Source organism: Aspergillus japonicus (genome assembly GCF_003184785.1).
Source record: "Aspergillus japonicus CBS 114.51 unplaced genomic scaffold BO86scaffold_14, whole genome shotgun sequence".
NCBI lineage: Eukaryota > Fungi > Ascomycota > Eurotiomycetes > Eurotiales > Aspergillaceae > Aspergillus > Aspergillus japonicus.
The window spans coordinates 22,018-43,735 of NW_020291651.1; the positions used below are offsets into that span (position 1 = coordinate 22,018).

Here is a 21,718-nt window from a genome sequence, read left to right on the forward strand (position 1 = left end):
GTAAATATTAAGTATGAAAGGCACCAATATTTCTCATCCCATCGCTCGACCCATAAAGCCCACAAACGCCTATTTACATGACATACCGCAAATTCACATCTATATTCCGTCAGAACCGCTTCCTACATTATACATTATACCGGAACAACAGGACACTGCTTACCCAAGGGATGACTGCTGCTCAGCTGCGGCTTCTGCGAGTACTTGGTGGCCAACTCGTCGCGGATGCTGTTCAACAGCTGTACGTAGCTCTGCTGTGGGTTCTTGCGGAGCGCGCTGATGAACGCCCACGACATGGCTCCCGTGGCCTGTCCGGCAATCTGTGCGTCCTGGCTGGTCTGATCGTCTTTGCTGCCCGACCACATGATCACGTCTGCCGGGCTTGTCTTGGTCTGTTTGGTACGCTCGTACGCCTCGTCTCCTTTGGTCGCCTTCTTCAGGAATCCCACCGCCGTTGACATCATGCTGCTCATATCGCCCCGCGCGTATGCGGAGACCACGCCCAGCAGACCCTGACCCGCCTCCTTGGCCAGATTGGGCTCCTTGAGAATTCCTTGGGTAGAGTAGATGTAAGGCAGATCCAGGGCAGATCCAGAATGGCACGAATCGAAGATGGCTGTGAGCCGCACTCCTGGCTGAAGGGGTTTGACCATGATGCGATGCATCTCGTCATCGACAATATGTCCCGCGGCGCGGAAGTCGACCGGGTAGATCACCTCATCGTATCCGTCGTCCTCGTCGCCGTCCAGATCAGGGGTCTGACCGCCGTGGCCTGCTGCCGTTAGACCAGCCTTGAAAGAAAAGAGGGGGTTAACATGTCGGCACTTACCGGAGTAGTGGAAGAATAGAGAGTCGTTAGGCTGCGCATCCTTCACCAACCAATGCATAGCCCGGAGAATATTGGCCTTGGTGGGTTGGCTCATAGGGTTTTGCTGATCATCCGTCAACAGAACCATGTCCTCACGAGCATAGCCAAAGTTCTGATTCAGGTATGTTGACATATTCTTGACATCGTTAATACACCCCCGGAGTTGACCTTTCTGGTTGAAATAGTTGATTCCAATCAATAAGGCCTTTCTCTTGCCCGTGCAACGAGAGTACTGGAAGCTGTAGCCTTGCGGCGCACCATGACCGAAAGCCACCGGCTCACTGGGCGGAGGAGGAGGTCCGTTGCCCTGGCTGCCCTGGTTGTACTGGTTCGAGTACCCTGAAAAGCGTCAGTTGCGTCAAAACTGCGCGTTAGTGCGGTTTGTGGCTTACCCTGCTGACCACCATATTGGGGAGCACCATAACCACCCTAAAGGACTGCCGTTAACCGTCCGTTGCACAAGGAAATAAGGCTTGGGCTCGCTACATACATTATAGCCGCCCTGGGGCGGTTGCGATCCCTGATACTGTTGGGGCGCCGGCTGACCGTAGGGGTAAGGATTGCTGGGAGGTGGTTGTTGTTGGCGGTAGGCCTGACCAGGGTATCCGCCGCCGCCGCCGCCATAAGACGCTTGGTGATGGTGATGGTGAGGATTCATTTGTCTGGGACATTGATTAACATCAAGCACGAGGCGTCCTTTTGGTTATTTGTCCAAGCAAGAAGAAGAGGGCGACCGTGACTCACTGCTGATACTGTGGTGGCGGGCTGCCGTAGCTCTGAGGGGGGTAATTATACTGCTGCTGTTGCTGCTGCGGGGGATACCCGGGCGGGCCCGAATATGGAGGATAGTAGGACATCGCCGAATTGCAGAGGGAAGGAGAGGATATATGAGCGAGTCACAGGAGCAGAATATGGAAGACTGATACGTAGACCCCAAGCAGGTCACGAGTCAGGGAATAGACGAGAGGGCAAAGCGAAGGGAGAAGAAAGGGAGAAGAAAAAAAAAAGAAAGTGTTGAAAGAGGAGGAGAGGAGAAGGTTAGGTCAGGTCAGATGGTGAGGGAGTGTGAGAGAAAGGCGCAGTCGCAGTCCGTCACTCACTGGGGAAAGGCGGCAGTGGAGCTCGACGCGCCGATTGGTGCTTCCTCGGTTGGATTTACTTCTTCAATTCCAAGCTAGATAGTAAATAATCTGAAGAGAAATAAATAGACGACAAAAAAAACACAAAATTAGTCTATTGGGGGACGAAAACCATAGACTTGGATGAACATTTGGATAGGTTACTAGGTCTTTATCCTGCATATCGGTCTCCCCGATCCCCAGCTGCATTGCGCCGATGCAAATAATAATCAACCTGCCAGCGTCAGAATTCCAAATGCGCCCCTCCTATCACAGATCGTATTCGGCCCGTCCTCATTGCTGCCCATCCTCGTGGCTATCAGCCATCATGGTGCCGCTGAAAAACTGCCGGGGTATAAACCTATCGATTCATGGCGATCGCGAACGAACTCATCAAAGCCCTCGTGGGATTTCAGGACAGCAACACGTGATGCGGTAAGGGCCGAGTAAGTGAGTGAGTGACACATAGTGGACCTTCCCGATCTGGATAATTTAGTCTACGACCGGAACAGCCCCTATTGTAGAAGATAAATAAATATGATATTATCCACAACCAACGGAAAGCACTCAAGCGCTATTCAGATTATTGATTGCTTTTATATTCAACCATTCCATCGCATACAGGTTCAAATCTATCATTCGTCCGCCTATCGTTTACCGTCCGCGGCGAGGCATGCCACGTCCGCGGCCACCCAGAGCGCGCTGGGCAGCACCCGGCGGGAGTCCACGCGCCGGTGCCTGAGCTTGGGCTGACTCTTCGTTCTCTGTGGTAAGAAAGGTCGTCATGTCAGCTCTGGAGTAGAATCGGTTGGGGATGCTGGATCTCTTACTAATAGTTTCGTCCACACTCAAAATCAGGCACGCAGCCTCAACAGCCGCCTGGATGGCATTAACCTTAACCAGACTGGGCTCCCACACAAAGGCAGCCATGTTGTCCCGAACACCCTCGTTGTCGAAGTCCACACCTGCCCAGACGTTGCCCTTGCGGTGCTCCACCCGCAGGCGGTTCAGGATATCCGTCGCGTCAAATCCAGCGTTGTCGCACAGCTGACGGGGAATCACCTCCAAGGCCTTGGCAAAGGCCTTGACCACTGCCTGCTGCTTGTGGGGCACGTTGCGGTCCGCGAAGCCGTGCATGAAGCTCGACAGCTCCATCTCGGTGGCACCGCCACCGGCAACGATGGTGGTGTGGCGGAGAGCACGCTTGACGATCATAATGGCATCGTGCAGACTGCGCTCAACCTCCGCAATAAATTGCTCCGCTCCACCGCGCAGCACGAGTGTGCAGGTCTTGGCGGCAGGACATTCCGAGAAAAGGTTGTAGCGCTCACCACCAATTTGACGTTCCTCAAAGACACCGCATGTACCCAAGTGACGATCCTGGATGTCACTGCAAGTCGATTGCGTTGCCGCACCGGTCGCCTGGCAGACCCGGTCCATATCATCGGCAGCCACACGACCAGCACAGAAAATATCGCGATCCGCAAAGTACCTGTGCACAGTGAATCGAAAATTAGTGACTTGCAGGCCAACAGCAAGGATGGTGAAAGAGAGACATACTGCGTAGCCAGATCACCAATAGGCAGCTTGCTGAGAACAACCTTGGCGCCGGTCTTGTAGATGGCCTCGAGCTTGTTGTAAATGATCTGCCACTCGGCATCGACAATAGCCTGGTACTCCGACACATGCTCCACCCGCACTTCGGCGTTGTCCTTCTCGCTCTTCAACTCCAACTCAACGTTCAGACACACGATCTTGGGGTCCTTGAAGTACTTCGGCTGTTGCTCAAATCCGGCATACGAGAAGGTCTTCTTAAAGGCAACACCGTTGACGAAGAGTGAATCCTGCAGACCACCACCAGTAACTCTCTTGATACCGATCAGCTTCTCGTTGAGGTCATCCTGGTCGAGCGACAGGACGGCATCCACCACCACTATAACAAATATTTAGTTTCCAGAACCAAACTCCCTGTATGACAATAAGGCCAACTTACTCTTGGTGAAGAAGTCTGAGTTGCGCTTAATAAGCTTGCTGTTCATCGCTGTTGCGGCCAGGCGTCGTAGCGTCTCCACCTTCTTCTCCTCGCTTCCGGCGGCCTCGATCATGTCGATAGCAATCTCTTTGATCTTGTTCACAGCCATGGAGCTGGCTCTCCGCAGACCCTTGACAATAGTCTGTGAACTGACTCCCTGCTCGACGAGTTCCCGAACTTCCTTCAAGATCTCACCGGCCAAGACGACAACCGACGTTGTTCCATCTCCCACTTCGGCATCTTGAGACCGGGCAATGTCGGTGAGAATGCGGGCGGCGGGGTGCACGATATCGAGGAGCTAGATTGGGGGTAATGTCATCAGCATCCGACAGTGTCATAAGGAAAGTACTATTTGCCCAAGGAGAACAGGGAAAAAAGAGCCAAGTGAAGAGACATAATACAATCGGGACCGACGCACCTTCATGACGGTGGCTCCATCGTTCGTAATGGTCTGCTTGCCGTTGCCGTCCACCAGCAACAAGTCTCCTCCATACGGGCCGAGGGTGCTCTTGATCGTAGACTGGACTGCAACACAAGCATTGATATTCGAGATGATCTGGCCCTTTCCCTGTGAGGTATCCGTGCCTGTTGGAGGAAAAAATCACAAGGTCAGTTAGCAACGATCCGCCGTACACACAGCAGAAGCAGCATTTGGGTGCGGGCGAGGTGACGGACCCTCCTTGAGCACGATGATCGTGGGAGTCTGGCCAGCGAAGGCCATTTTGGTGAAAATGAATGGGCGAAAAGAGAGGGCAAAGCGAGGGAAAGGTGAAGAGCCGAGTACGGAAGCGTGGAGAGTTGATGGGAAAGTGGCCCTGAATAATGATCGCAGCTTTCCTGGAGGGGAATGCCTGCCTCTCTGACCAAAATTTCCCCGAGCTCCCAGCGTCGAAGGCGGTGACCAATCATGCCGCGCCCCGCAGCCCTCCTTTTCTACCGCCAGGGAGTATGAATTCAACTCAACTACAGTACAGAGTAGTATTTCCATAAAGTGTTCCAAGTTAGCATAGACATGACCGCATCTCGTCTCATGTTGTTCTCTTTACTCAGCTCATTTGGGCTGAATACAATCTTGATTAGCGATTTTTCCTCAGCCGCAGGAAACTGTACAGGATCATAGAAGAGATCAAGTCGAGCGACTATTGATTATTCCCCGCAAGAGCATCTCTGTGCACAACCTTCCTACACACATTAGTTCCATATGCTAATAGCTCATGCAGCTTGACCGGAGCTCCCAGAAACCGACTTGCCAAGGCTATATGTCGAGGAAACATTCGAGTTCGAGTAATTGTATCACATGGCTGATGCTGTGCAGGCAGAAAGTCCTTCTGTACTGTCTCTCTGACATTCCGTTTGCTGCATGCAAGAGCAACATCAATGATTCTAGAAGCTACAGGCACACTACATCGTAGACGAAAACACAGAACTCTCAGATGTTTTGTTCGGGTTGAAGATAAAGACCGAACGACTCCTGCAACGCTGAATCAATCAAATCGGGCAAAAAAATGACTTGGTGTTGCATTGTATCCCTCTCCTCCACTATAGCCGTAGAAAGGAAGGCATCTGGAATACTCAGTTGTATGTAAACACCAGCAAAAGCTTTGGAAAGCATACGGCTAATGTACGCATTAGCGAGCAATTTCTGCGAACCTTGACAATAACGAAGCTCTTGTGAGTGTTTACTTAAATTTTGGGGTTAGTCCAGGGTCAAGAATTCATGTATTGAAGGTTGCGTTGAGGAGTCGAGAAGTGATGTCACGCAACCGTATATTTTCTGCATCAAACATCAGCTGCTTCTATGCTTCTACATGAACCGCTCCTGCTCCATGAACAAGGAGCTCCCTTAGCTGCGAACTTTTGAGTCTACTGTAAATCCTCCCATTGTGTTGTTACAGAATCTAGGTTACCTATTCCACCTGTCTAATAGCTCCAATGTCGACTGGGAACGCCCCTCAGTTCTACCCCAATACGCTGAGTCCTGTTGTGACCAGCGAAGACTCCCTAAAAGATACACTCAAGCAGCTCCAAGAGGCTGTCCAACATGGGGCTATGCTTCTACAAGAGAACTGTCCCCCGTTAAAAAACTGGGGAGAATCCCATAATACTGGTTTCTATGCTGGACTTCCAGGTATATTGTCGCCGCATAAACCAACAACTGCCGTTCCTTGATCAAAACACCCTTTTTTTCGTGCTCCGCTGATGATGGCTTAGGTATCGTTCTGACTTTCTTGCGTCTAGACCACCAAGTCAAATCACTTGGGTTTGACTCTCAGCGCTTTCATCAGCTCGCCATTGAGCGCATATTGCCAGAAGGCCCGGATGTGCCAATCTTGCATGAGAGAGTGTCTCCGTTCGGCTCTTCTAGCGCATTGGCGGGTCCGATACTGCGCATCCTTGCCTCAAGGGACTTGAAAACAGCAGTTTCTAGTGACGATACGAAATGCATCCAAAAGGTGATGCGGATCGCTCTGAACAATGGCCACATGATATCACATGGAGGCTCGCTCATGGGCTCAGATGAAGTTCTATTCGGTCGGGCCGGCTTGCTGTGGGCTTTGCTTAACCTTCGACTGCGTGATTATGAGGATGAGACAGCGCAGGCCTTGACTGTGGTTTTCAAAGAGATACCGCGGCTAGTCGACCGCATCATTGCGAGTGGAGTTGTTGGTAGGGAAGACTTCATCTCCAAGCATGGAGATCAGGATGCCTTGCCATTGATGTGGCACTGGAAGGAAGACCGGTTTAGTCTTGGGGCGTTAGTATTATCTCAACTAACATTTTTGCACTAGGCTGACAATATGACCAGAGTACATGGCATAGGCAAGTATATATGCACTATGCAGTAACCATAAGGTTTCAATAACTGACAATTATGTCTGACAAGCTGGCATACTTTCTAGTCTCCTTGCCTGCAAGCCAGAAGAACTCAGCAACGGTGCAGAACGCGACTATTTGCCACTAATAGCTGGGACAATTACAGGTCTTTGCAAAATATGTATTGCTAATAGTGGCCACCTGCCTACCAGTCTTCCTTTTCATGGCTCTTCGCGCCGCTCTAGCCCTCTTGTCCAAATATGTCACGGCAGCCCCGGTTTCCTGAATCTCATGGCCTGCGCCAGGAGAAATCGTCCCTTGGCTTCCACTTTCTGGCAGCCGGAGTGGGACAAGGCCATTTCTGTGGCGTGTGATCGAGTCTGGGAGGAAGGGGTCCTGTACAAGGGTGGTGGCTTATGCCATGGGATTGCAGGAAATGCATGGTCGTTGCTACTCCTTCATGACAGCTTTCAGTATGATGAGGGTCTCATGGAGACAACCAGACGTAACTACGTCGCGCGAACGGGAGACGTTGATTTCGTGTCCAATGCAAGCGAGCTAACAGGCGACTATCTTCTTGCAAGAGGACTCGCATTACTATTAGAAGCGCGAAAAACGCCCCCTTACAATGATCTGAAGCGAGACGCGTCCTTGTACCGCATGCCCGATCGCCCGTATTCCCTCGCAGAAGGCCTCGCTGGCACTGTCTGTGCATGGGCAAACGCTTGTGTAATCCTCCAGTCAATGCTACGGAGCACGCACATACAGAAAGGCCTTTCCTCACACGATGGGGACGCTATATTTCAGGAGTACGAATCGCAGAAGCTGGAAATCCCAATTCTTGCTTACCACAAGCCTACTGGTCTACTATGATTGAAATGGATACAGGAAGCTGTCTCTTTGTCACGATAATAACTCGTGCAAGTCAAATTGATCATTGCTATAATGCTCCAGACACATGAAAATGAAACGTGAAGTGTCATATCAGCCATCCGTGGAACTCCTTGACGCCATGCTTATGCCGGAATCTCAATCGTTAGTCGGGTAAATCCTGCACCTGAGCCCAAGCGCCGTGAATTATCATTGTCGCCATAGGCATGCGTTAGAAGAGTGTGAAACCGGAGCGGTACATAGGTGGTTGTCCCGGTATCTGGAACTTGTATTCAACACGCCTCGGCACAAATTGGCCTTGCGGCGCCTCAACCGCAACCCTCCATCGCCGCCAGCAATTTGTGACCTGATGATGTCTATCGCCACAAAATGAACACTGCTTTGGCCTATGATGGGGCGGGTTCGGTGGAGCTCGCGCTCGCGCTTGCTGGCCGCTGTGAGACTTTCCCGCTTGCTCACGCTGCATCTGTTCAATCACATAGTCATTAATCTCTTCTTGGCTCGGCCTTTTGTTGTGGCCTCGTACACCTTTACTGCGAATGTACATCTGCTCGTCGTCATGAGCCATTCGGTGGACAACAAAGGCGTTTATGTCATCTTGAGTAAGAGTATCAGGATCCATCGACGTCCTCGCTGGAACTGCAAAGTCTCGCTCTGAGATCGCATTCTCTTTCTTTCCCTTCCCTGGCAATTGTCGCAGACTTTCTTGCTTCATGGCCAGGCCCGTCAGCTCTTGGAATGACATCCGGTCCTCTGGGTCGGAGGCATTTATGCGGCTATCTCGCAGCATTGTCGTAGCCCAATCCCTCCAACCAGGACACTCTTTGAGCTTAGTGAGAAATAACAGATTGATCTGAGAGTCTGGGATGCGAAAACCATCATTGATATGCTCGAGCCCTTCCCGAAGTGCTTCAATCAGAGTGATAAAGTCAGCGACCATGTCGGATTTGTCGGGGTCGAGATCAACGAATTCCCCGATGTAGTGCATCATCCGAGTATTCCGTTGCCAGGATCCCATCCTCAGCCAGGGATTCAAGGTAGAAAGAGCGCGCTCGACAGGAACGGAAACAAAGAAGAAAATACTATAAGATGTCGCATGGTAAAGGTTCTCTGGCGGCTTTTTGAGGTGATTCGGAGTGTTTTGCGGACGAAGCGGGGGATGACGTCAGACGGGTACCTGCCCGTCAGCTTGCCAGATTTAGTAAGGGTTCAGTTCAATCCATGGGCTTAATGATCCCCAGATCCATAGAGACCTTCTTCCCTTCTCTGCTCTCCTGAAAGCTGTCTGCCTCGATTATTGACCACGAGGCGATCTTCGCGACCTCAGATGCCGTTCGCGCTTACGGACAGCAAATCAGAATCCACCAGCTTATTGCCTTATGGATCCTTGGTGTCTTCCTACGCCCCATCGCACCCCGTGGCAGTGCCCGGCGCGCTGACTGCAGATTTGGGGCCGAGCGTTTCTTGGCCCCCGATTTAATGACAACCAAATGATTATCCCAGTTTGTTAAGCTTGCTGGAATTTCCTCGTACTTCAAAGAACGCTGCCTCCTGATCTCGCCCCTACTCCGTCTGAAAAAAACTAGACCAGCCCGGGAAATCACCAAGAGAACCAAAGCCCCCAACCAACCCACATGTAGCTACCATGGACACAGTGCCACCATCCTATCAGTATGCTACAGCCCGCGATGCATGGTCCATTATATCGCAGTACATCCCATCAAGCGATCTGTGCGCTGCTGCTTTAGTCTGTCGGCGATGGCATGGGCTGTTCATGCCGTTTCTATGGGGCGACCCTGCTTCACACTTTGGGACTGAAAATGATGCAGTCTACGGTATGAGATCCCTGGTCTTTGGGGCGGGTGCTGAAATCCTAGCGCTGACGAAAGATATGCCGTGCAGTCGCTTTGACAAGGTTCAGGCGGACACTCAAGTATGCCCGTCTCGAGGTGCGGATGCTCACTCATACACTGCATCTACCCCCGGCCTTGTCAGAAATCTATGGTGGTCCACGTCCGGAGTGGCTGAGGGAGATTCTAGACTCTCTGCCAAACCTCCAGTCTCTTATCGTGTCCAAGTTGCCATTTTTCGATCATAATGCCATGGTGGCTCTAAAAGGCGCTAGTCGAGGTGTTGAAGATGAAGCAACAACTTCCCGCACATACAACATTCGCTTACTACTGGCGGACAGTGAATATAACACAACCTCACAGGGTATTGCAGAGACGCTGATGTACTTCCCTGGATTGACTTACCTAGACTTATCCTATACTACCCCTGCTAGAGATCGCTTGGTTCTGTCGGCATTATCACAACTAGAATGCCTTCAAGTACTCAAGCTACGAGGCATCGGGTTAAAAGACAACGATGCGGAGTTCCTTGCTAACGCTATTGGCTATCGTGTTCGGTTTCTTGACTTGCGCAACAACCTTCTTACAGATATGGCAGTGAGGTCTCTGCTGCAAGCCTGCTTTCGACCCACAAGCAATGTCCCCGCAGAACTTAGCTCGAGGTCGGGAGCATGGGGTAGTCCGATTGGCGGGTCTCAGTCAATACCACTCTCGTCGATTCAAAGGTGTTTAAGTAGCCCTATGCTGGATGAGAGATACATGGCAGCATTGACCCAACCACTAACAGGACGTTCTTGGGTGGAGGACTTATCAGAAGTTGGTATAACCCATCTGTATATTGCGGACAACCTCATTTCAGTCGAAGGAGCAGCAAGCCTCCTCGCTTCGTCTTGTCTGCACGCTCTTGATGTCGGGACAATCAATACTGCTGAATCCATCAATAGACGGCAACGTTCGCTAGCTTCTGCAAACGAGAACCGTCAGGATCTTCCAGGGGCTGAGAAACTAGTCCCTATCTTGGGCTCTGCTGCTAAGAAAGCCCTCACATACCTTAGAGCCCACCATGCGCTCTGCACAGCTGAAGTACCCGCAAAAGAAGCCACATCACCAGACGCACTTTTGCCCGAACTCCCAGCAGGGAGTGATAATATTGGGCCGCGTATACCAGAGCTAGAGTCTATCAACGAGGTTCATGAGCTACCAACGAATTCGATGCCCATTTATGAGCTTGACAGCACTCCAGTGCCTCGGCCATCAAACCCACCTTCGCGCATTGCTGACTGCAACACTAGTCCCACTTTGTGTGAAGACGAACCATTACCGCAATGGCGACGTGGATCAGTCTTTGCACCTGAAGTGATAGACGCTTTAGAAGTGAATAGAGATGGAGTAAGACATTCTGACTTCACCACTCCATCGCCCCAACTGCCTCACGATTTGTCGACCTCCAGTATCTCCAGCATCCTGGATAGCAATATCGACACATTGGGCAGCCAAACACTATATTCCTCTCCAGTGGCAATAGATGATTCCCGCGCTCAGAAAGTCCAGGAACTGCTTTCTAAGCGTCCTAAGGGCCTTCCTCGCCGGGATAGCAGAGGAACTCACTATTATCCACATCTGCATCCTTCCCACGTGTCTCATCTAGAACAGCTTGTATTGACTGACGTTCCATCTCATGTACCCGCGAATTCGCCAATTCTTGCGTCGCTGGTTCGTTTTATAACGGCGTGCTCGAATGAATCATTACTAGCTATGCTTCAGGCAGGATCAGATTATTCGCTTCCACCTGGTCAAGCTCGACTGCAAGCCGAACAAGAGAGTGCTCGGTCCTTATTTGCCTTGCGCCGGATTGTACTTGAAATTACGCCAATATCCCCAGCTCAAGGTCGTGCTAGGCTGACCCGATGGAGACCTACCAGCTACCAGGCTGGTACCTTGAAATCAAGTACTGGAGACAGGGACTCCGAAAACCTTTGGTCAGCAGCCGTCGATGACTTCAGCTTCTTTGGCGAGGAAGAGTGTGGAGTTCCAGAAGGCTATTCAGGAAAATACTTTCCCATGGCGGTTTTGAATGAGAAGGTCTTGTTGATACCAGAAGATGATGACCCCAGGCTCTCTGGATACCCGGAATCAAACGCCACTTCATCTCCAATATCAATCAGTTCAGGTCAGCAATACACACCGCAAGCTAGATCGAGGACTATTTCTATAGGCTCCACATCTACCGCAAGAGATGGTCACCCCCAAGGCTCATCGACTACTACACCAGGCATGATAAGCTCTGCCACCGCAGAGTCTCAGGTTGAAGTCCCGATGGTAGATCTTGTCGCTGAGCTGGCTGCCTTCCGACGCGCTAAAAAGATAGAGTATGAAGAAGGGGTAAGGCGCGATCGAGGGCGACGGGATACAGTGGGGACCACATTCTCCTCTCACCTCTCTCCTACCACTACAGTCTCCTCTTTTTCTCCGTCCCCGAGCTTCTCTTCCTTAGCAGGGGCATCATCCTCCATGCAGTCCGTTCAACAGTTTGTGGAAGGTCACTGGAAAGGAGAAGTGAAGATAATACGAAATCCAACCCCCAAGGGACGCAGTGGGGTCGTCGATATGTATGGGAACTATTTCGAGAAGGGCTATTTGTACCCGTGAGTGAGGGTAGGCTGCTGACATTGAGAGGACATGGCAAGTCTAGCATATTCCGATCATTACATATGATACAGGGCCAAAAGCAGTAGCTAAAGCATTTACCCGAATGGAGAGATTCAAAACCGATGTCTTCCAAACAAGGAAAGATGCGACTGAACAAGCGTGGCTCCTTTGCGAGCGGGTCAATATCTGATGTATCTACAACATCTCCTGGGAGAACCAGTCCTAGACTTTTGAAAATCCGTTTTTTTCAACCCCGTAGCTGAATCCCGTTCATTGAAAAGTAAAGAAAAAGATGGTTTCATCAAGCACACATGATCAAGAGAAAAGCGTTACGCCGAGTAGGAATTGGCCCTTTTTCAAACTAATTCCATTTTTGTTCTCTTTCGAGGAAAAAAAGTGATTAATGATTCATTCCATTTCCTTTCCCTTAGTTGGCCTTAGCAGCCTGAGGGGGGCTCAGCTTCTTGCCGTCCTTGTTGTACCTGATGCGAGGAGGAGGGGCACGGTTGCGACGACCTTCCCGGGAGCGGACACTGGAAGTCAAGGTCAGCATCAAGCGACATCCGTTTTTAAAAGGATCATATGCGTACCGGACGATCTTGCCGTGGATAGCGCAGGAGACACAGTACTGCAGCTTGAGGTACATCTTGGGGACGGCGTAGTCAGTGAAGACGGAGGCGTCGGAGATATCACCTGCGGAGAGTAGATGTCAGTCGCGGGGGTCATGTTGTTTGTTGTTGTGCGGCGGCCTATTGCTCAATTCCTGCGGCGGCCGAACGTCCGCCAACTCGTCGTCTCCAAAACGCAATGCAGTCGATCAGGTCCAGCTCTTCCTTGGAACGAACAATATGCGGCGCATCGGTATAACCAATAATCACGATGGGGTTTGCGGTGGCAGAGATCGGTGGAACATACGGATGGCAGCGGACTCAACCATGTTGCGGATGGTGAATCTCTTGATGGCCTTGTCCTTGGGGGTGCAGCGCGCGCAGTTGGAGCAGCGCACGGGCTTGACGTGGCCGCGGCCGTTCTTGTTGCGACCGCTATAGGAGAAGCGTTAGTTTCTAACCCGTTGAACAGGCTTGTGATATATTGGATGTCAAGTGTCTTGGGAAATCCACTCCAACTTCTTCATGTCTGTCGAACAAATCACCACCGATAAGACATATCCGCCGGGCCCTCTTCGAATTGTTGAATTCGAAATGTGACTCTCTTTCTTGTATCGTTCGAACTGTTGCTCGGGTCCCGGCGTATGTATGTGCGGATGCGTGCGATTTGACAGTCCAGAGCATGGTGTCGAATTTGGATGTGGATTTGGATATAGTTGTGGGGGAGCAGCAAAATTCAGGGTGGTGATCGGTTGTTCTTACTTGTTCGCCCTCTTCTTGACCATCTTGACGGATTTTTCTGTGGCGGCGGGTCAGAGACTGGAAGTCAGGAAAAATCGGGGGGGAGGGGAGGTTGAGCGCGTACTGGGTTGTCGGGGTTGGTTGTCGTCGTAAAGGCACCGGAGTCTCTCGCTCACTCGGGATGAGGTTGTGTCGGGTTTGTGTGGGAGCCCTATGCCCTTAAGCGAGGCGGGTCACGGGATTGAGGCTTCCCAGAATTTATGCCTTGATGCCTTAGAGAGTATGAGTGCCTGAGGTGTAGTAAGTGTGGCTGATGTGGGGCAGTTGATGCCTGGCCTTTCTGCCTCAGGCAAATAGACTTCTCTCATGTGACCCGGTCAGAAAGTGGCCTGACCGCCTTTGACGGAGAGAAGTTGGGTGATCCGTTCATCAATTCATGTGTTCACGTGCTTTCGGCCTGATGAAAGTCGAGTCCCGACCTCACATTCAATTTTCTCCTTAAATGGCTTAGTGGCAATGATCGATCCATCATTACGGTACACTAATACGGTATTTTGTTTACTCTTGCGGATCTTGATGGCCTTGATGGATGGCATGCGTGGCGGAGGGTGGGTGGTTCTGTATGTATTGTAGTGGTCCCATCTCCGTCAGTCTCCCTCCCTGGAAGTTGAAACTGTCAATAACAAGTAAATAGTTTGGCCGAACTAGAACTAAGTTGGGAAACCTCCTTCTTCTTTCTCTCCCCCCCCCCCCCCCCTGCCCTCCCTCCCTCCCCCTGGTTTGTGCCGTATCTTTCTCGTGAATCAAACTTCATCCTCAATTCTTCCTCTTTTTCACTCTCTGTTCCTTCTTGTCTATCTATCTTTGCGTGGTTTAATCTCTCTCCTCTCCCGTTCCGAGAAGACTAGTCTCCCTCTCTCTATCTCCTTAAAGTCCCGATTGTCTTCAATTTGCTAGTCTCCGCTTCTCTTTTTGAACCGGTTCGTCCAAACACAGACCGACTTTAAGTCAGCTCCGCCAGTCACCGACCGGGGACATGTCATCCACACCCACTTTTAAAGGAACCATCAACCACAAAACGGTCGGCAGAGGCAGGCTGCCCGACTTCCAAGACAGTCACATTCCTCGTCCTCGTCCGGACACTTCCTCCACTGTACACACCCCGCAGACCGCGTCCAGCGATATTGGAAGCAACACCATGAGTGCTGCCAGCAGTCGACAGCGTCAAAATCAGTCCAAGCGCGATGAGGTATGCTTGATTCTCCACTTGATTCTCTTCTTGGATCTTTTTTCCCTCTCTTCTACTTCGCTGCACCTTTGATTACAAGCAACATGGGTCGAAGTCTGATGCCATCTCCATGGAGTTGCGAAAACATGGAAACAGAAAGAAAATTTGCTTAAAGGCGGTCATCCCAGCATTGACTCAATTCTAACTACTCCTTCAATTCAGGCGATTCGGCGAAAATTGGAGGCCGACCTCAACAAGAAGCGCCAACACACGACCAGAGCAAACCGTTCTCGCAAAGCTCCTCCCGGCACCGTTCTTGCCTTGAAACCCAGCCAGGCCCTGCAGATTAAGCCCAACACTACCATTGCGGAAGCCGCCCAGTTGATGGCCGCTAAGAGAGAAGACTGCGTACTGGTTACCGACGATGATGACCGTATCTCTGGTATCTTCACCGCGAAGGATCTTGCTTTCCGGGTGGTGGGAGCAGGCCACAAGGCGCGTGAAGTCACGGTGGCTGAGATCATGACCAAGAACCCTCTTTGCGCTAGGACCGACACAAGCGCCACCGATGCTCTCGATCTGATGGTGCGCAAGGGATTCCGCCATTTGCCCGTCATGGATGAGAATCAGGACATCTCCGGTGTGCTTGATATTACGAAATGCTTCTACGATGCGATGGAGAAACTGGAGCGTGCCTACAGCTCTTCCCGCAAACTCTACGACGCCTTGGAAGGTGTCCAGACCGAACTCGGCTCCAGCCAGCCCCAGCAAATCATCCAGTACGTTGAAGCTTTGCGGCATAAGATGTCCGGCCCGACGCTGGAATCTGTCCTAGATGGCATGCCCCCGACCACCGTCTCTGTCCGCACCACCGTCAAGGAAGCGGCTGCTTTGATGAAAGAGCACCACACCACCGCCCTTCTCGTACAAGACCAGGGCTCCATCACAGGCATCTTCACCAGCAAGGATATCGTACTGCGTGTCATTGCTCCGGGTCTTGACCCCGCCACTTGCAGCGTTGTTCGCGTTATGACACCTCACCCGGATTTTGCCCCCAGCGACATGAGTATCCAAGCTGCGCTTCGGAAAATGCACGGTTGGTACTCCAGCTTGAGATTAAGTTACAGAGCAGGGCTAACAGCAGAGATCTCTAGACGGACACTACCTGAACCTGCCTGTGATGAACGATGCAGGGGAGATTGTGGGTATGGTGGACGTGCTCAAGTTGACATATGCGACTCTGGAACAGGTCAGTATAAATTCAAGCTTTCAACAGTACCGACTCTAATATCCCAGTCAGATCAATACCATGTCATCACAGGATGATGAGGGGCCCGCATGGAACAAGTTCTGGCTCTCAATGGATCACGAGTCCGACTCAATGGTCTCAGGAAGCCAGCAGCCCGCTCAGCGGTCAGTGATCAGCCCCGAGTCACCCAAGGCTAGTTATGACGCTCGAGACAGCGTTCTCCCCAACGAATCTGCTTCCCACCACGGCGGGGATGAGCATTCGGAATATGCAGAGCCGCACCATGCCGAACACATCTCGTTTCCGTTCAAGTTCAAGGCTCCAAGTGGACGAGTACACCGCGTTAATGTTCTTCCTGCCGCCGGTGTCGCTGAGTTGGTCGCTCAAGTATCGGCCAAATTGGGTCCTGAGGTAGAGGCCGTCGGCGGTGCTCCAATCAGCGAAGATGGCAAGCTCAGCAACACGGGCTATGCTCTCAGTTATATGGACAACGAAGGCGACACCGTTTCAATCACCACAGATCAGGATCTGTCTGATGCTGTGAGTCTCGCGCGTCTGTCGCATAGAGACAAGGTCGATCTGTTCGTGCACGATCCCAGCCAGCCTCCGATTCCCGCTACGTTGGATCCTCAACCGGCTCCGGCCCGTCCTGTCGAGGAGAAGAGTGTGATCTCTGAGGAACGATCCGAGGAGGAGGTGGTAGTGGCCAAGCCCCTCCGGGCTCAGTCCTTCCCTGCGCATCACGCTGAGGAGCAGTTCATTGCCGGAGTGCCCAACGAGCTACTGTTGCCTGGAGCGATTGTGACCTTGGCCGCGGTGATTGCGGGTGTATTCATCCTGGGCCGGGCTACTTCCCGGTAAACTCCAAGGTCATGGTCGCGTACGAAGATAGAAAGCTATATGTAATTATGTCTCTTTACTTTCCTGTCCGTTTACTGTTTGTCATAGCCCATCTCGTATCTGTGTAACTCTATTGGCGATCTTTCTGGAGTTTTCTCTCTAACTTTCTCTTCCTGTTTCAACATGTCTTATATAGAGGGTATTGTCTGACGCGATGGTACCCTGGTCAAAGTGCGTAAGGTTAGAATTCCTGATTCACGTCCGCATGTGGAATTTCTTTGGGTTGAGGAAGATTTTACAAGCGATTTGAATAGAATCAAGACAAAGACGAGAAGCGGCTTAAATCATTGTCTGGACATCTGTAAGGTAGTGTGCCTGCCTGAATGGGCAGATCCATGCCTGGGGAATGTGGCTTAATTAGTCCGGACTAGGACTAGTGGGGATGACAGTCCGCTGTATTGTATCCTGTATTGTTTGCTCTTTTCATTCTTTACGACTGCAATAGTGGCTGAATGAGCCAATTGGATACGCAGCCAATACCATTTGTACTCTTTTTTCCCCCTCTCTCAGCTCTGCTCTTTCTTCACTTTACCCATCCAAACCTCTTTCTTGTCTAAGGCTTTCTTCTTTCCCTTTCAACTTCCCCCTCTTCTTCTTCCTCTCCTTCTCTTCCTCTTCCTCTTCCTCCGTTGCTCGGTGTCCGCCTGCCGTTTTCTGGATCCGGCTGCCATGCTGAGTTGCGCTTCTCTTTTTTAATTCTCCCAGAATTAGTTGTCAGTCCACGATCTTTGGTTGAAGGCTTCTCCGACCGCCTTCCCTCCACTCGACTTGTCACGAACTTTTTTTTCGCTGGCCCCCCCCCCACCAAAAACAATATTTCCCAGCGCGCCTAAACAACCTCCTTCCTTCCCACCTTAACCCACCCCCCACCGACACTACACCCCCCGGGTTCAAGCGCTGAACCCGCGTTTTTCTATACTTCAATCTAAGCAGTTTTGGCGGGTTAACTGTCTAGATTGAACCTAGTCCGTTAAAATGTCATTGCTCCCTCCCGAGGTCCACTCGGCTCTCTCGCAGCTGTTGCGCGCCCTGTCTACCCCCGACAATGCGGTCCGTACCCAGGCGGAAGAACAGTTGAACAATGATTGGATTCAGAACCGCCCTGATGTTCTGCTCATGGGCTTAGCGGAGCAGATTCAGGGTGCGGAGGATGTCTTGGTAGGTGTTGTGCTCTCCGGAACAAAGAATATAACGAACGGGTGGGCGGGATGGATGTGTCTCCATCCGGCCAGATCGTGTGTTCAGCCATGCGATCTATCGGTTCCAAATGCTCATCGTTCGTCTTCTATAGACCCGCTCCTTCTCCGCTGTTCTGTTCAGAAGAATGGCCACCAAGACCCGCAAAGACCCCATTTCCAACGAGGCCAAGGAGCTCTTCTCGACCCTTACCGGAGAACAAAGATTGATCATCCGGCAAAAGCTGGTGACTTGCCTGACAAGCGAATCCGTCACCGACGTCCGCAAGAAGATTGGAGATGCCGTGGCTGAGATCGCCAGACAGTACACCGATAACGGTATGCACAGTGTTAGATGGCAGACGGTCTTGTTTACGTGCTGACAACGGTGTGCAGGCGACCAATGGCCCGAATTGCTGGGAGTCCTTTTCCAGGCTAGTCAGTCCCCCGAGGCTGGTCTGCGTGAGGCCGCTTTCCGTATCTTCTCGACCACTCCCGGAATTATCGAAAAGTCTCACGAGGATGCCGTGGTTGGTGTCTTCAGCAAGGGCTTCAAGGATGACGTTGTTTCTGTATGTTTTCCGCTGGAAATTTTTGGGATGGAGTATTGACCAGGGGTATAGGTGCGCATTGCAGCCATGGAGGCCTTCGCCTCGTTCTTCCGCTCGATCTCCAAGAAGTCGCAACCCAAGTTCTTCCCGCTCATGCCCGACTTGCTCAACATCTTGCCCCCGCTCAAGGAGTCGTCTGAGAGTGACGAGCTCTCTTCTGCCTTCTTGGCGCTCATTGAGTTGGCCGAAATCTGCCCCAAGATGTTCAAGACCATGTTCAACAACTTGGTCACCTTCAGTATCAGTGTGATTGCCGATAAGGATCTCAGTGATCAAGTCCGTCAAAATGCCTTGGAACTGATGGCCACTTTTGCCGACTATGCTCCCTCAATGTGCAAGAAGAACCCCGAGTTCGCCCAGCAGATGGTCACTCAATGTCTGAGCTTGATGACCGACATCGGTATTGATGACGATGATGCTGAAGAATGGAACGCTTCTGAGGATGTGAGTTGATTTGAGCGCTGCTTCGCGAAGAGTTTGGACCAACACTGACCTTATCAGCTTGACCTGGAGGAGAGCGACCTCAACCACGTTGCCGGTGAACAGTGCATGGATCGGCTGGCCAACAAGCTCGGAGGCCAGGTTATCTTGCCCGCTACATTTGCCTGGATTCCTCGTATGATGTCCTCCTCTGCTTGGCGCGATCGCCATGCGGCGCTCATGGCCATTTCTGCCATCTCGGAAGGTTGCCGCGACTTGATGGTTGGTGAACTTGACCAGGTTCTTCAGTTGGTCGTCCCCGCTCTTCAGGACCCCCACCCGCGCGTGCGGTACGCGGGCTGCAATGCCTTGGGTCAAATGAGCACAGACTTTGCTGGCACCATGCAAGAGAAGTACCATTCTGTGGTGCTTACCAACATCATTCCCGTACTCGACAGCACTGAGCCTCGCGTTCAGGCTCACGCCGCTGCAGCCCTGGTAAACTTCTGCGAAGAGGCCGAGAGGAAGATCCTTGAGCCCTACTTGGCTGAGCTTCTGCGTCACCTCCTCCAGCTGCTGCGCAGCCCTAAGCGCTACGTGCAGGAACAGGCTCTGTCTACCATCGCTACCATCGCCGATTCCGCCGAGAACGCTTTCGATCAATACTACGATACCCTGATGCCATTGTTGTTTAACGTTCTGAAGGAAGAGCAATCCAAGGAGTATCGCCTGCTCCGTGCCAAGGCCATGGAGTGTGCCACCCTCATTGCTCTGGCTGTTGGCAAGGAAAAGATGGGTCAAGATGCTCTGAACCTGGTACAGCTGCTGGGCAACATTCAGGCCAACATCGTCGACGCAGATGATCCGCAATCGCAGTACTTGCTCCACTGCTGGGGTCGCATGTGCCGGGTGTTGGGACAGGACTTCGTCCCCTATCTTCCGGGTGTGATGCCGCCTTTGTTGAGTGTTGCGGCCGCCAAGGCTGACATCCAGTTGCTCGATGACGAGGATCAGATTGACCAAGTCGATCAGGATGAGGGCTGGGAGCTGGTGCCTCTCAAGGGCAAGATCATCGGTATCAAGACCAGCGCGCTGGAGGACAAGAACACTGCAATTGAGCTGATCACCATCTACGCTCAGATCTTGGAGGGTGCCTTCGAGCCCTACGTGTTGGACACGATGGAGAAGATCGCCGTTCCAGGCCTTGCATTCTTCTTCCATGATCCTGTGCGGGTGTCGTCGGCTAAGCTCATTCCTCAGCTGCTAAACTCCTACAAGAAGGCCCACGGCGAACAGTCTGCAGGGTTCGCTGGCATCTGGAATAAGGTTGCTGAGAAGATCATCGAGGTTCTGAGCGCCGAGCCCACCGTGGACACCCTCGCTGAGATGTACCAGTGCTTCTACGAGTCGGTGGAAGTTGTTGGCCAGAACTGCCTCACCCAGCAGCACATGCAGGCATTCATTGAGTCGTCCAAGTCGACGCTAGAGGATTACCAGGTCCGTGTCAAGGCCCGCTTGGAAGATCGCGCCGACGCCGATGACGGCGAGGACGACAACCTGGATTATGAGTACGCCATCGAGGACGACCAGAACCTGCTTAGTGACATGAACAAGGCCTTCCACACCATTTTCAAGAACCAGGGCACGACATTCCTGCCTGCTTGGGAACAGCTTATGCCTTTCTACGATGCGTTCATCACCAGCCAAGACCCGACCCAGCGTCAATGGGCTCTGTGCATTATGGACGATGTCCTGGAGTTCTGCGGTCAGGAGTCTTGGAAGTACAAGGATCACATCATGCAGCCTCTGGCGGCCGGTCTGCAGGATTCCAACGCTGCTAACCGACAGGCTGCGGCGTACGGTGTGGGTGTTGCGGCGCAGAAGGGCGGCGCAGCCTGGAGCGACTTTGTGGCGGCCAGCATCCCTAGCCTGCTGCAGGTGACGCAAATCAACCAGGCGCGTACGGAAGAGCACGTGTTTGCAACGGAGAATGCATCGGCCAGTATCGCCAAGATTCTGCACTACAACTCGAGCAAGGTCCAGAACGCCCAGGAGGTTGTGGCTACGTGGTTGACCACTTTGCCGATTACATTCGATGAGGAGGCCGCTCCTTATGCCTATTCTTTCCTTGCCCAGCTCATTGACCAGTAAGTTTCGCCGTTCGAGCAGTGCAGTGCTTAGATGCTAATGAGATACAGACAAAACCCGGCCGTGCTGTCGAACGCCGACAAGGTGTTTGGATACATTGTGCAGGCATTAGAGGCGGAGACTCTGCAGGGCCAGACAGCTGGTCGGGTGGCAAACTCGGCGAAGCAGTTGGTGGCCACGACGGGCTTGAACGCGGATCAGATCCTGGCCGGGGTGAATCCGGATAACCAGGCGGCGATTCGCAGTTATTTCAACTGATTTTTCTTCGATATCATTATGAGTTGATGTTATGGCTATGGAAATACCGGGTTCTTTTTTTTTTTTTTTTGTTACTTTGTACAGCGATACAGGTGCTTGATGCTTTGCGTAGGTAGTAGGAAGGAGCTACGTACTAGTTATAATTGAGCTAGAGATCT

At 51.9% G+C, this 21,718-nt stretch overlaps 8 protein-coding genes across 8 annotated transcripts; 4 read left to right on the forward strand and 4 right to left on the reverse strand.

Annotated features, from left to right (window-relative positions):
* Positions 1 to 18: 18 nt before the first annotated feature.
* BO86DRAFT_358962 (uncharacterized protein) lies at positions 19 to 1,911 on the reverse strand. The gene is made up of 5 exons (XM_025669765.1): positions 1,613 to 1,911; positions 1,359 to 1,530; positions 1,261 to 1,297; positions 830 to 1,207; positions 19 to 775 (listed from the first exon to the last, which is right to left on the reverse strand). The coding sequence occupies exons 1-5, from the start codon at positions 1,723 to 1,725 to the stop codon at positions 135 to 137; spliced, it is 1,341 nt and encodes a 446-aa protein (XP_025529213.1). The 5' UTR covers positions 1,726 to 1,911; the 3' UTR covers positions 19 to 134.
* A 595-nt stretch (positions 1,912 to 2,506) lies between these two features.
* BO86DRAFT_387922 (chaperonin-containing T-complex subunit CCT7) lies at positions 2,507 to 4,862 on the reverse strand. The gene is made up of 6 exons (XM_025671721.1): positions 4,694 to 4,862; positions 4,437 to 4,603; positions 3,980 to 4,316; positions 3,547 to 3,919; positions 2,817 to 3,478; positions 2,507 to 2,750 (listed from the first exon to the last, which is right to left on the reverse strand). Exons 1-6 carry the CDS (start codon positions 4,737 to 4,739, stop codon positions 2,641 to 2,643), a joined length of 1,695 nt encoding a protein of 564 aa, XP_025529214.1. The 5' UTR covers positions 4,740 to 4,862; the 3' UTR covers positions 2,507 to 2,640.
* Positions 4,863 to 5,950: 1,088 nt separating this feature from the next.
* BO86DRAFT_426624 (lanthionine synthetase C family protein) lies at positions 5,951 to 7,941 on the forward strand (the record flags this gene model as incomplete). The annotated part of the gene is made up of 4 exons (XM_025675521.1): positions 5,951 to 6,146; positions 6,230 to 6,773; positions 6,844 to 6,860; positions 6,903 to 7,941. The coding sequence occupies 4 exons, from the start codon at positions 5,951 to 5,953 to the stop codon at positions 7,703 to 7,705; spliced, it is 1,560 nt and encodes a 519-aa protein (XP_025529215.1). The 3' UTR covers positions 7,706 to 7,941.
* BO86DRAFT_387924 (uncharacterized protein) lies at positions 7,750 to 9,019 on the reverse strand. The gene has a single exon (XM_025671722.1). The coding sequence runs from the start codon at positions 8,712 to 8,714 to the stop codon at positions 7,935 to 7,937; it is 780 nt and encodes a 259-aa protein (XP_025529216.1). The 5' UTR covers positions 8,715 to 9,019; the 3' UTR covers positions 7,750 to 7,934.
* Positions 9,020 to 9,055: 36 nt separating this feature from the next.
* BO86DRAFT_46737 (F-box/LRR-repeat protein) lies at positions 9,056 to 12,424 on the forward strand. The gene is made up of 2 exons (XM_025677408.1): positions 9,056 to 9,558; positions 9,626 to 12,424. Exons 1-2 carry the CDS (start codon positions 9,369 to 9,371, stop codon positions 12,220 to 12,222), a joined length of 2,787 nt encoding a protein of 928 aa, XP_025529217.1. The 5' UTR covers positions 9,056 to 9,368; the 3' UTR covers positions 12,223 to 12,424.
* Positions 12,369 to 13,743, reverse strand: BO86DRAFT_387926 (40S ribosomal protein eS26). Its single transcript, XM_025671723.1, has 5 exons — positions 13,696 to 13,743; positions 13,593 to 13,629; positions 13,138 to 13,265; positions 12,813 to 12,915; positions 12,369 to 12,755 (listed from the first exon to the last, which is right to left on the reverse strand). The coding sequence occupies exons 2-5, from the start codon at positions 13,613 to 13,615 to the stop codon at positions 12,650 to 12,652; spliced, it is 360 nt and encodes a 119-aa protein (XP_025529218.1). The 5' UTR covers positions 13,616 to 13,629; positions 13,696 to 13,743; the 3' UTR covers positions 12,369 to 12,649.
* Positions 13,744 to 14,607: 864 nt separating this feature from the next.
* BO86DRAFT_417691 (CBS and PB1 domain protein) lies at positions 14,608 to 16,909 on the forward strand (the record flags this gene model as incomplete). Its single annotated transcript, XM_025675041.1, has 4 exons — positions 14,608 to 14,820; positions 15,022 to 15,895; positions 15,954 to 16,048; positions 16,100 to 16,909. The coding sequence occupies 4 exons, from the start codon at positions 14,608 to 14,610 to the stop codon at positions 16,907 to 16,909; spliced, it is 1,992 nt and encodes a 663-aa protein (XP_025529219.1).
* Positions 16,910 to 17,492: 583 nt separating this feature from the next.
* Positions 17,493 to 21,630, forward strand: BO86DRAFT_358979 (nuclear import receptor PSE1). The gene is made up of 6 exons (XM_025669766.1): positions 17,493 to 18,106; positions 18,240 to 18,462; positions 18,520 to 18,695; positions 18,747 to 19,178; positions 19,236 to 21,301; positions 21,353 to 21,630. The coding sequence occupies exons 1-6, from the start codon at positions 17,924 to 17,926 to the stop codon at positions 21,558 to 21,560; spliced, it is 3,288 nt and encodes a 1,095-aa protein (XP_025529220.1). The 5' UTR covers positions 17,493 to 17,923; the 3' UTR covers positions 21,561 to 21,630.
* The last annotated feature ends 88 nt before the right edge of the window (positions 21,631 to 21,718 follow it).

Bases quoted from the DNA above. Each gene is read 5' to 3' on its own strand.
- BO86DRAFT_358962 (XM_025669765.1), bottom strand. From the start codon at position 1,725: ATGTCCTACTATCCTCCATATTCGGGCCCGCCCGGGTATCCCCCGCAG. The intron at 1,298-1,358 runs GTATGTAGCGAG...GCAGTCCTTTAG, and splicing joins CGCCCCAGGGCGGCTATAAT to GGTGGTTATGGTGCTCCCCA. The intron at 1,208-1,260 runs GTAAGCCACAAA...GACGCTTTTCAG, and splicing joins CCAATATGGTGGTCAGCAGG to GGTACTCGAACCAGTACAAC.
- BO86DRAFT_387922 (XM_025671721.1), bottom strand. From the start codon at position 4,739: ATGGCCTTCGCTGGCCAGACTCCCACGATCATCGTGCTCAAGGAGG. The intron at 4,604-4,693 runs GTCCGTCACCTC...TTCCTCCAACAG, and splicing joins GATCATCGTGCTCAAGGAGG to GCACGGATACCTCACAGGGA. The intron at 3,920-3,979 runs GTAAGTTGGCCT...TATTTGTTATAG, and splicing joins CTCAGACTTCTTCACCAAGA to TGGTGGTGGATGCCGTCCTG.
- BO86DRAFT_387924 (XM_025671722.1), bottom strand. From the start codon at position 8,714: ATGATGCACTACATCGGGGAATTCGTTGATCTCGACCCCGACAAATCC.
- BO86DRAFT_46737 (XM_025677408.1), top strand. From the start codon at position 9,369: ATGGACACAGTGCCACCATCCTATCAGTATGCTACAGCCCGCGATGCA. The intron at 9,559-9,625 runs GTATGAGATCCC...TATGCCGTGCAG, and splicing joins TGAAAATGATGCAGTCTACG to TCGCTTTGACAAGGTTCAGG.
- BO86DRAFT_387926 (XM_025671723.1), bottom strand. From the start codon at position 13,615: ATGGTCAAGAAGAGGGCGAACAA. The intron at 13,266-13,592 runs GTAAGAACAACC...CTTCTCCTATAG, and splicing joins GTCAAGAAGAGGGCGAACAA to CGGTCGCAACAAGAACGGCC. The intron at 12,756-12,812 runs GTACGCATATGA...CTTGACTTCCAG, and splicing joins ATCCACGGCAAGATCGTCCG to TGTCCGCTCCCGGGAAGGTC.
- BO86DRAFT_358979 (XM_025669766.1), top strand. From the start codon at position 17,924: ATGTCATTGCTCCCTCCCGAGGTCCACTCGGCTCTCTCGCAGCTGTTG. The intron at 18,107-18,239 runs GTAGGTGTTGTG...CGTCTTCTATAG, and splicing joins AGGGTGCGGAGGATGTCTTG to ACCCGCTCCTTCTCCGCTGT. The intron at 21,302-21,352 runs GTAAGTTTCGCC...AATGAGATACAG, and splicing joins CTTGCCCAGCTCATTGACCA to ACAAAACCCGGCCGTGCTGT.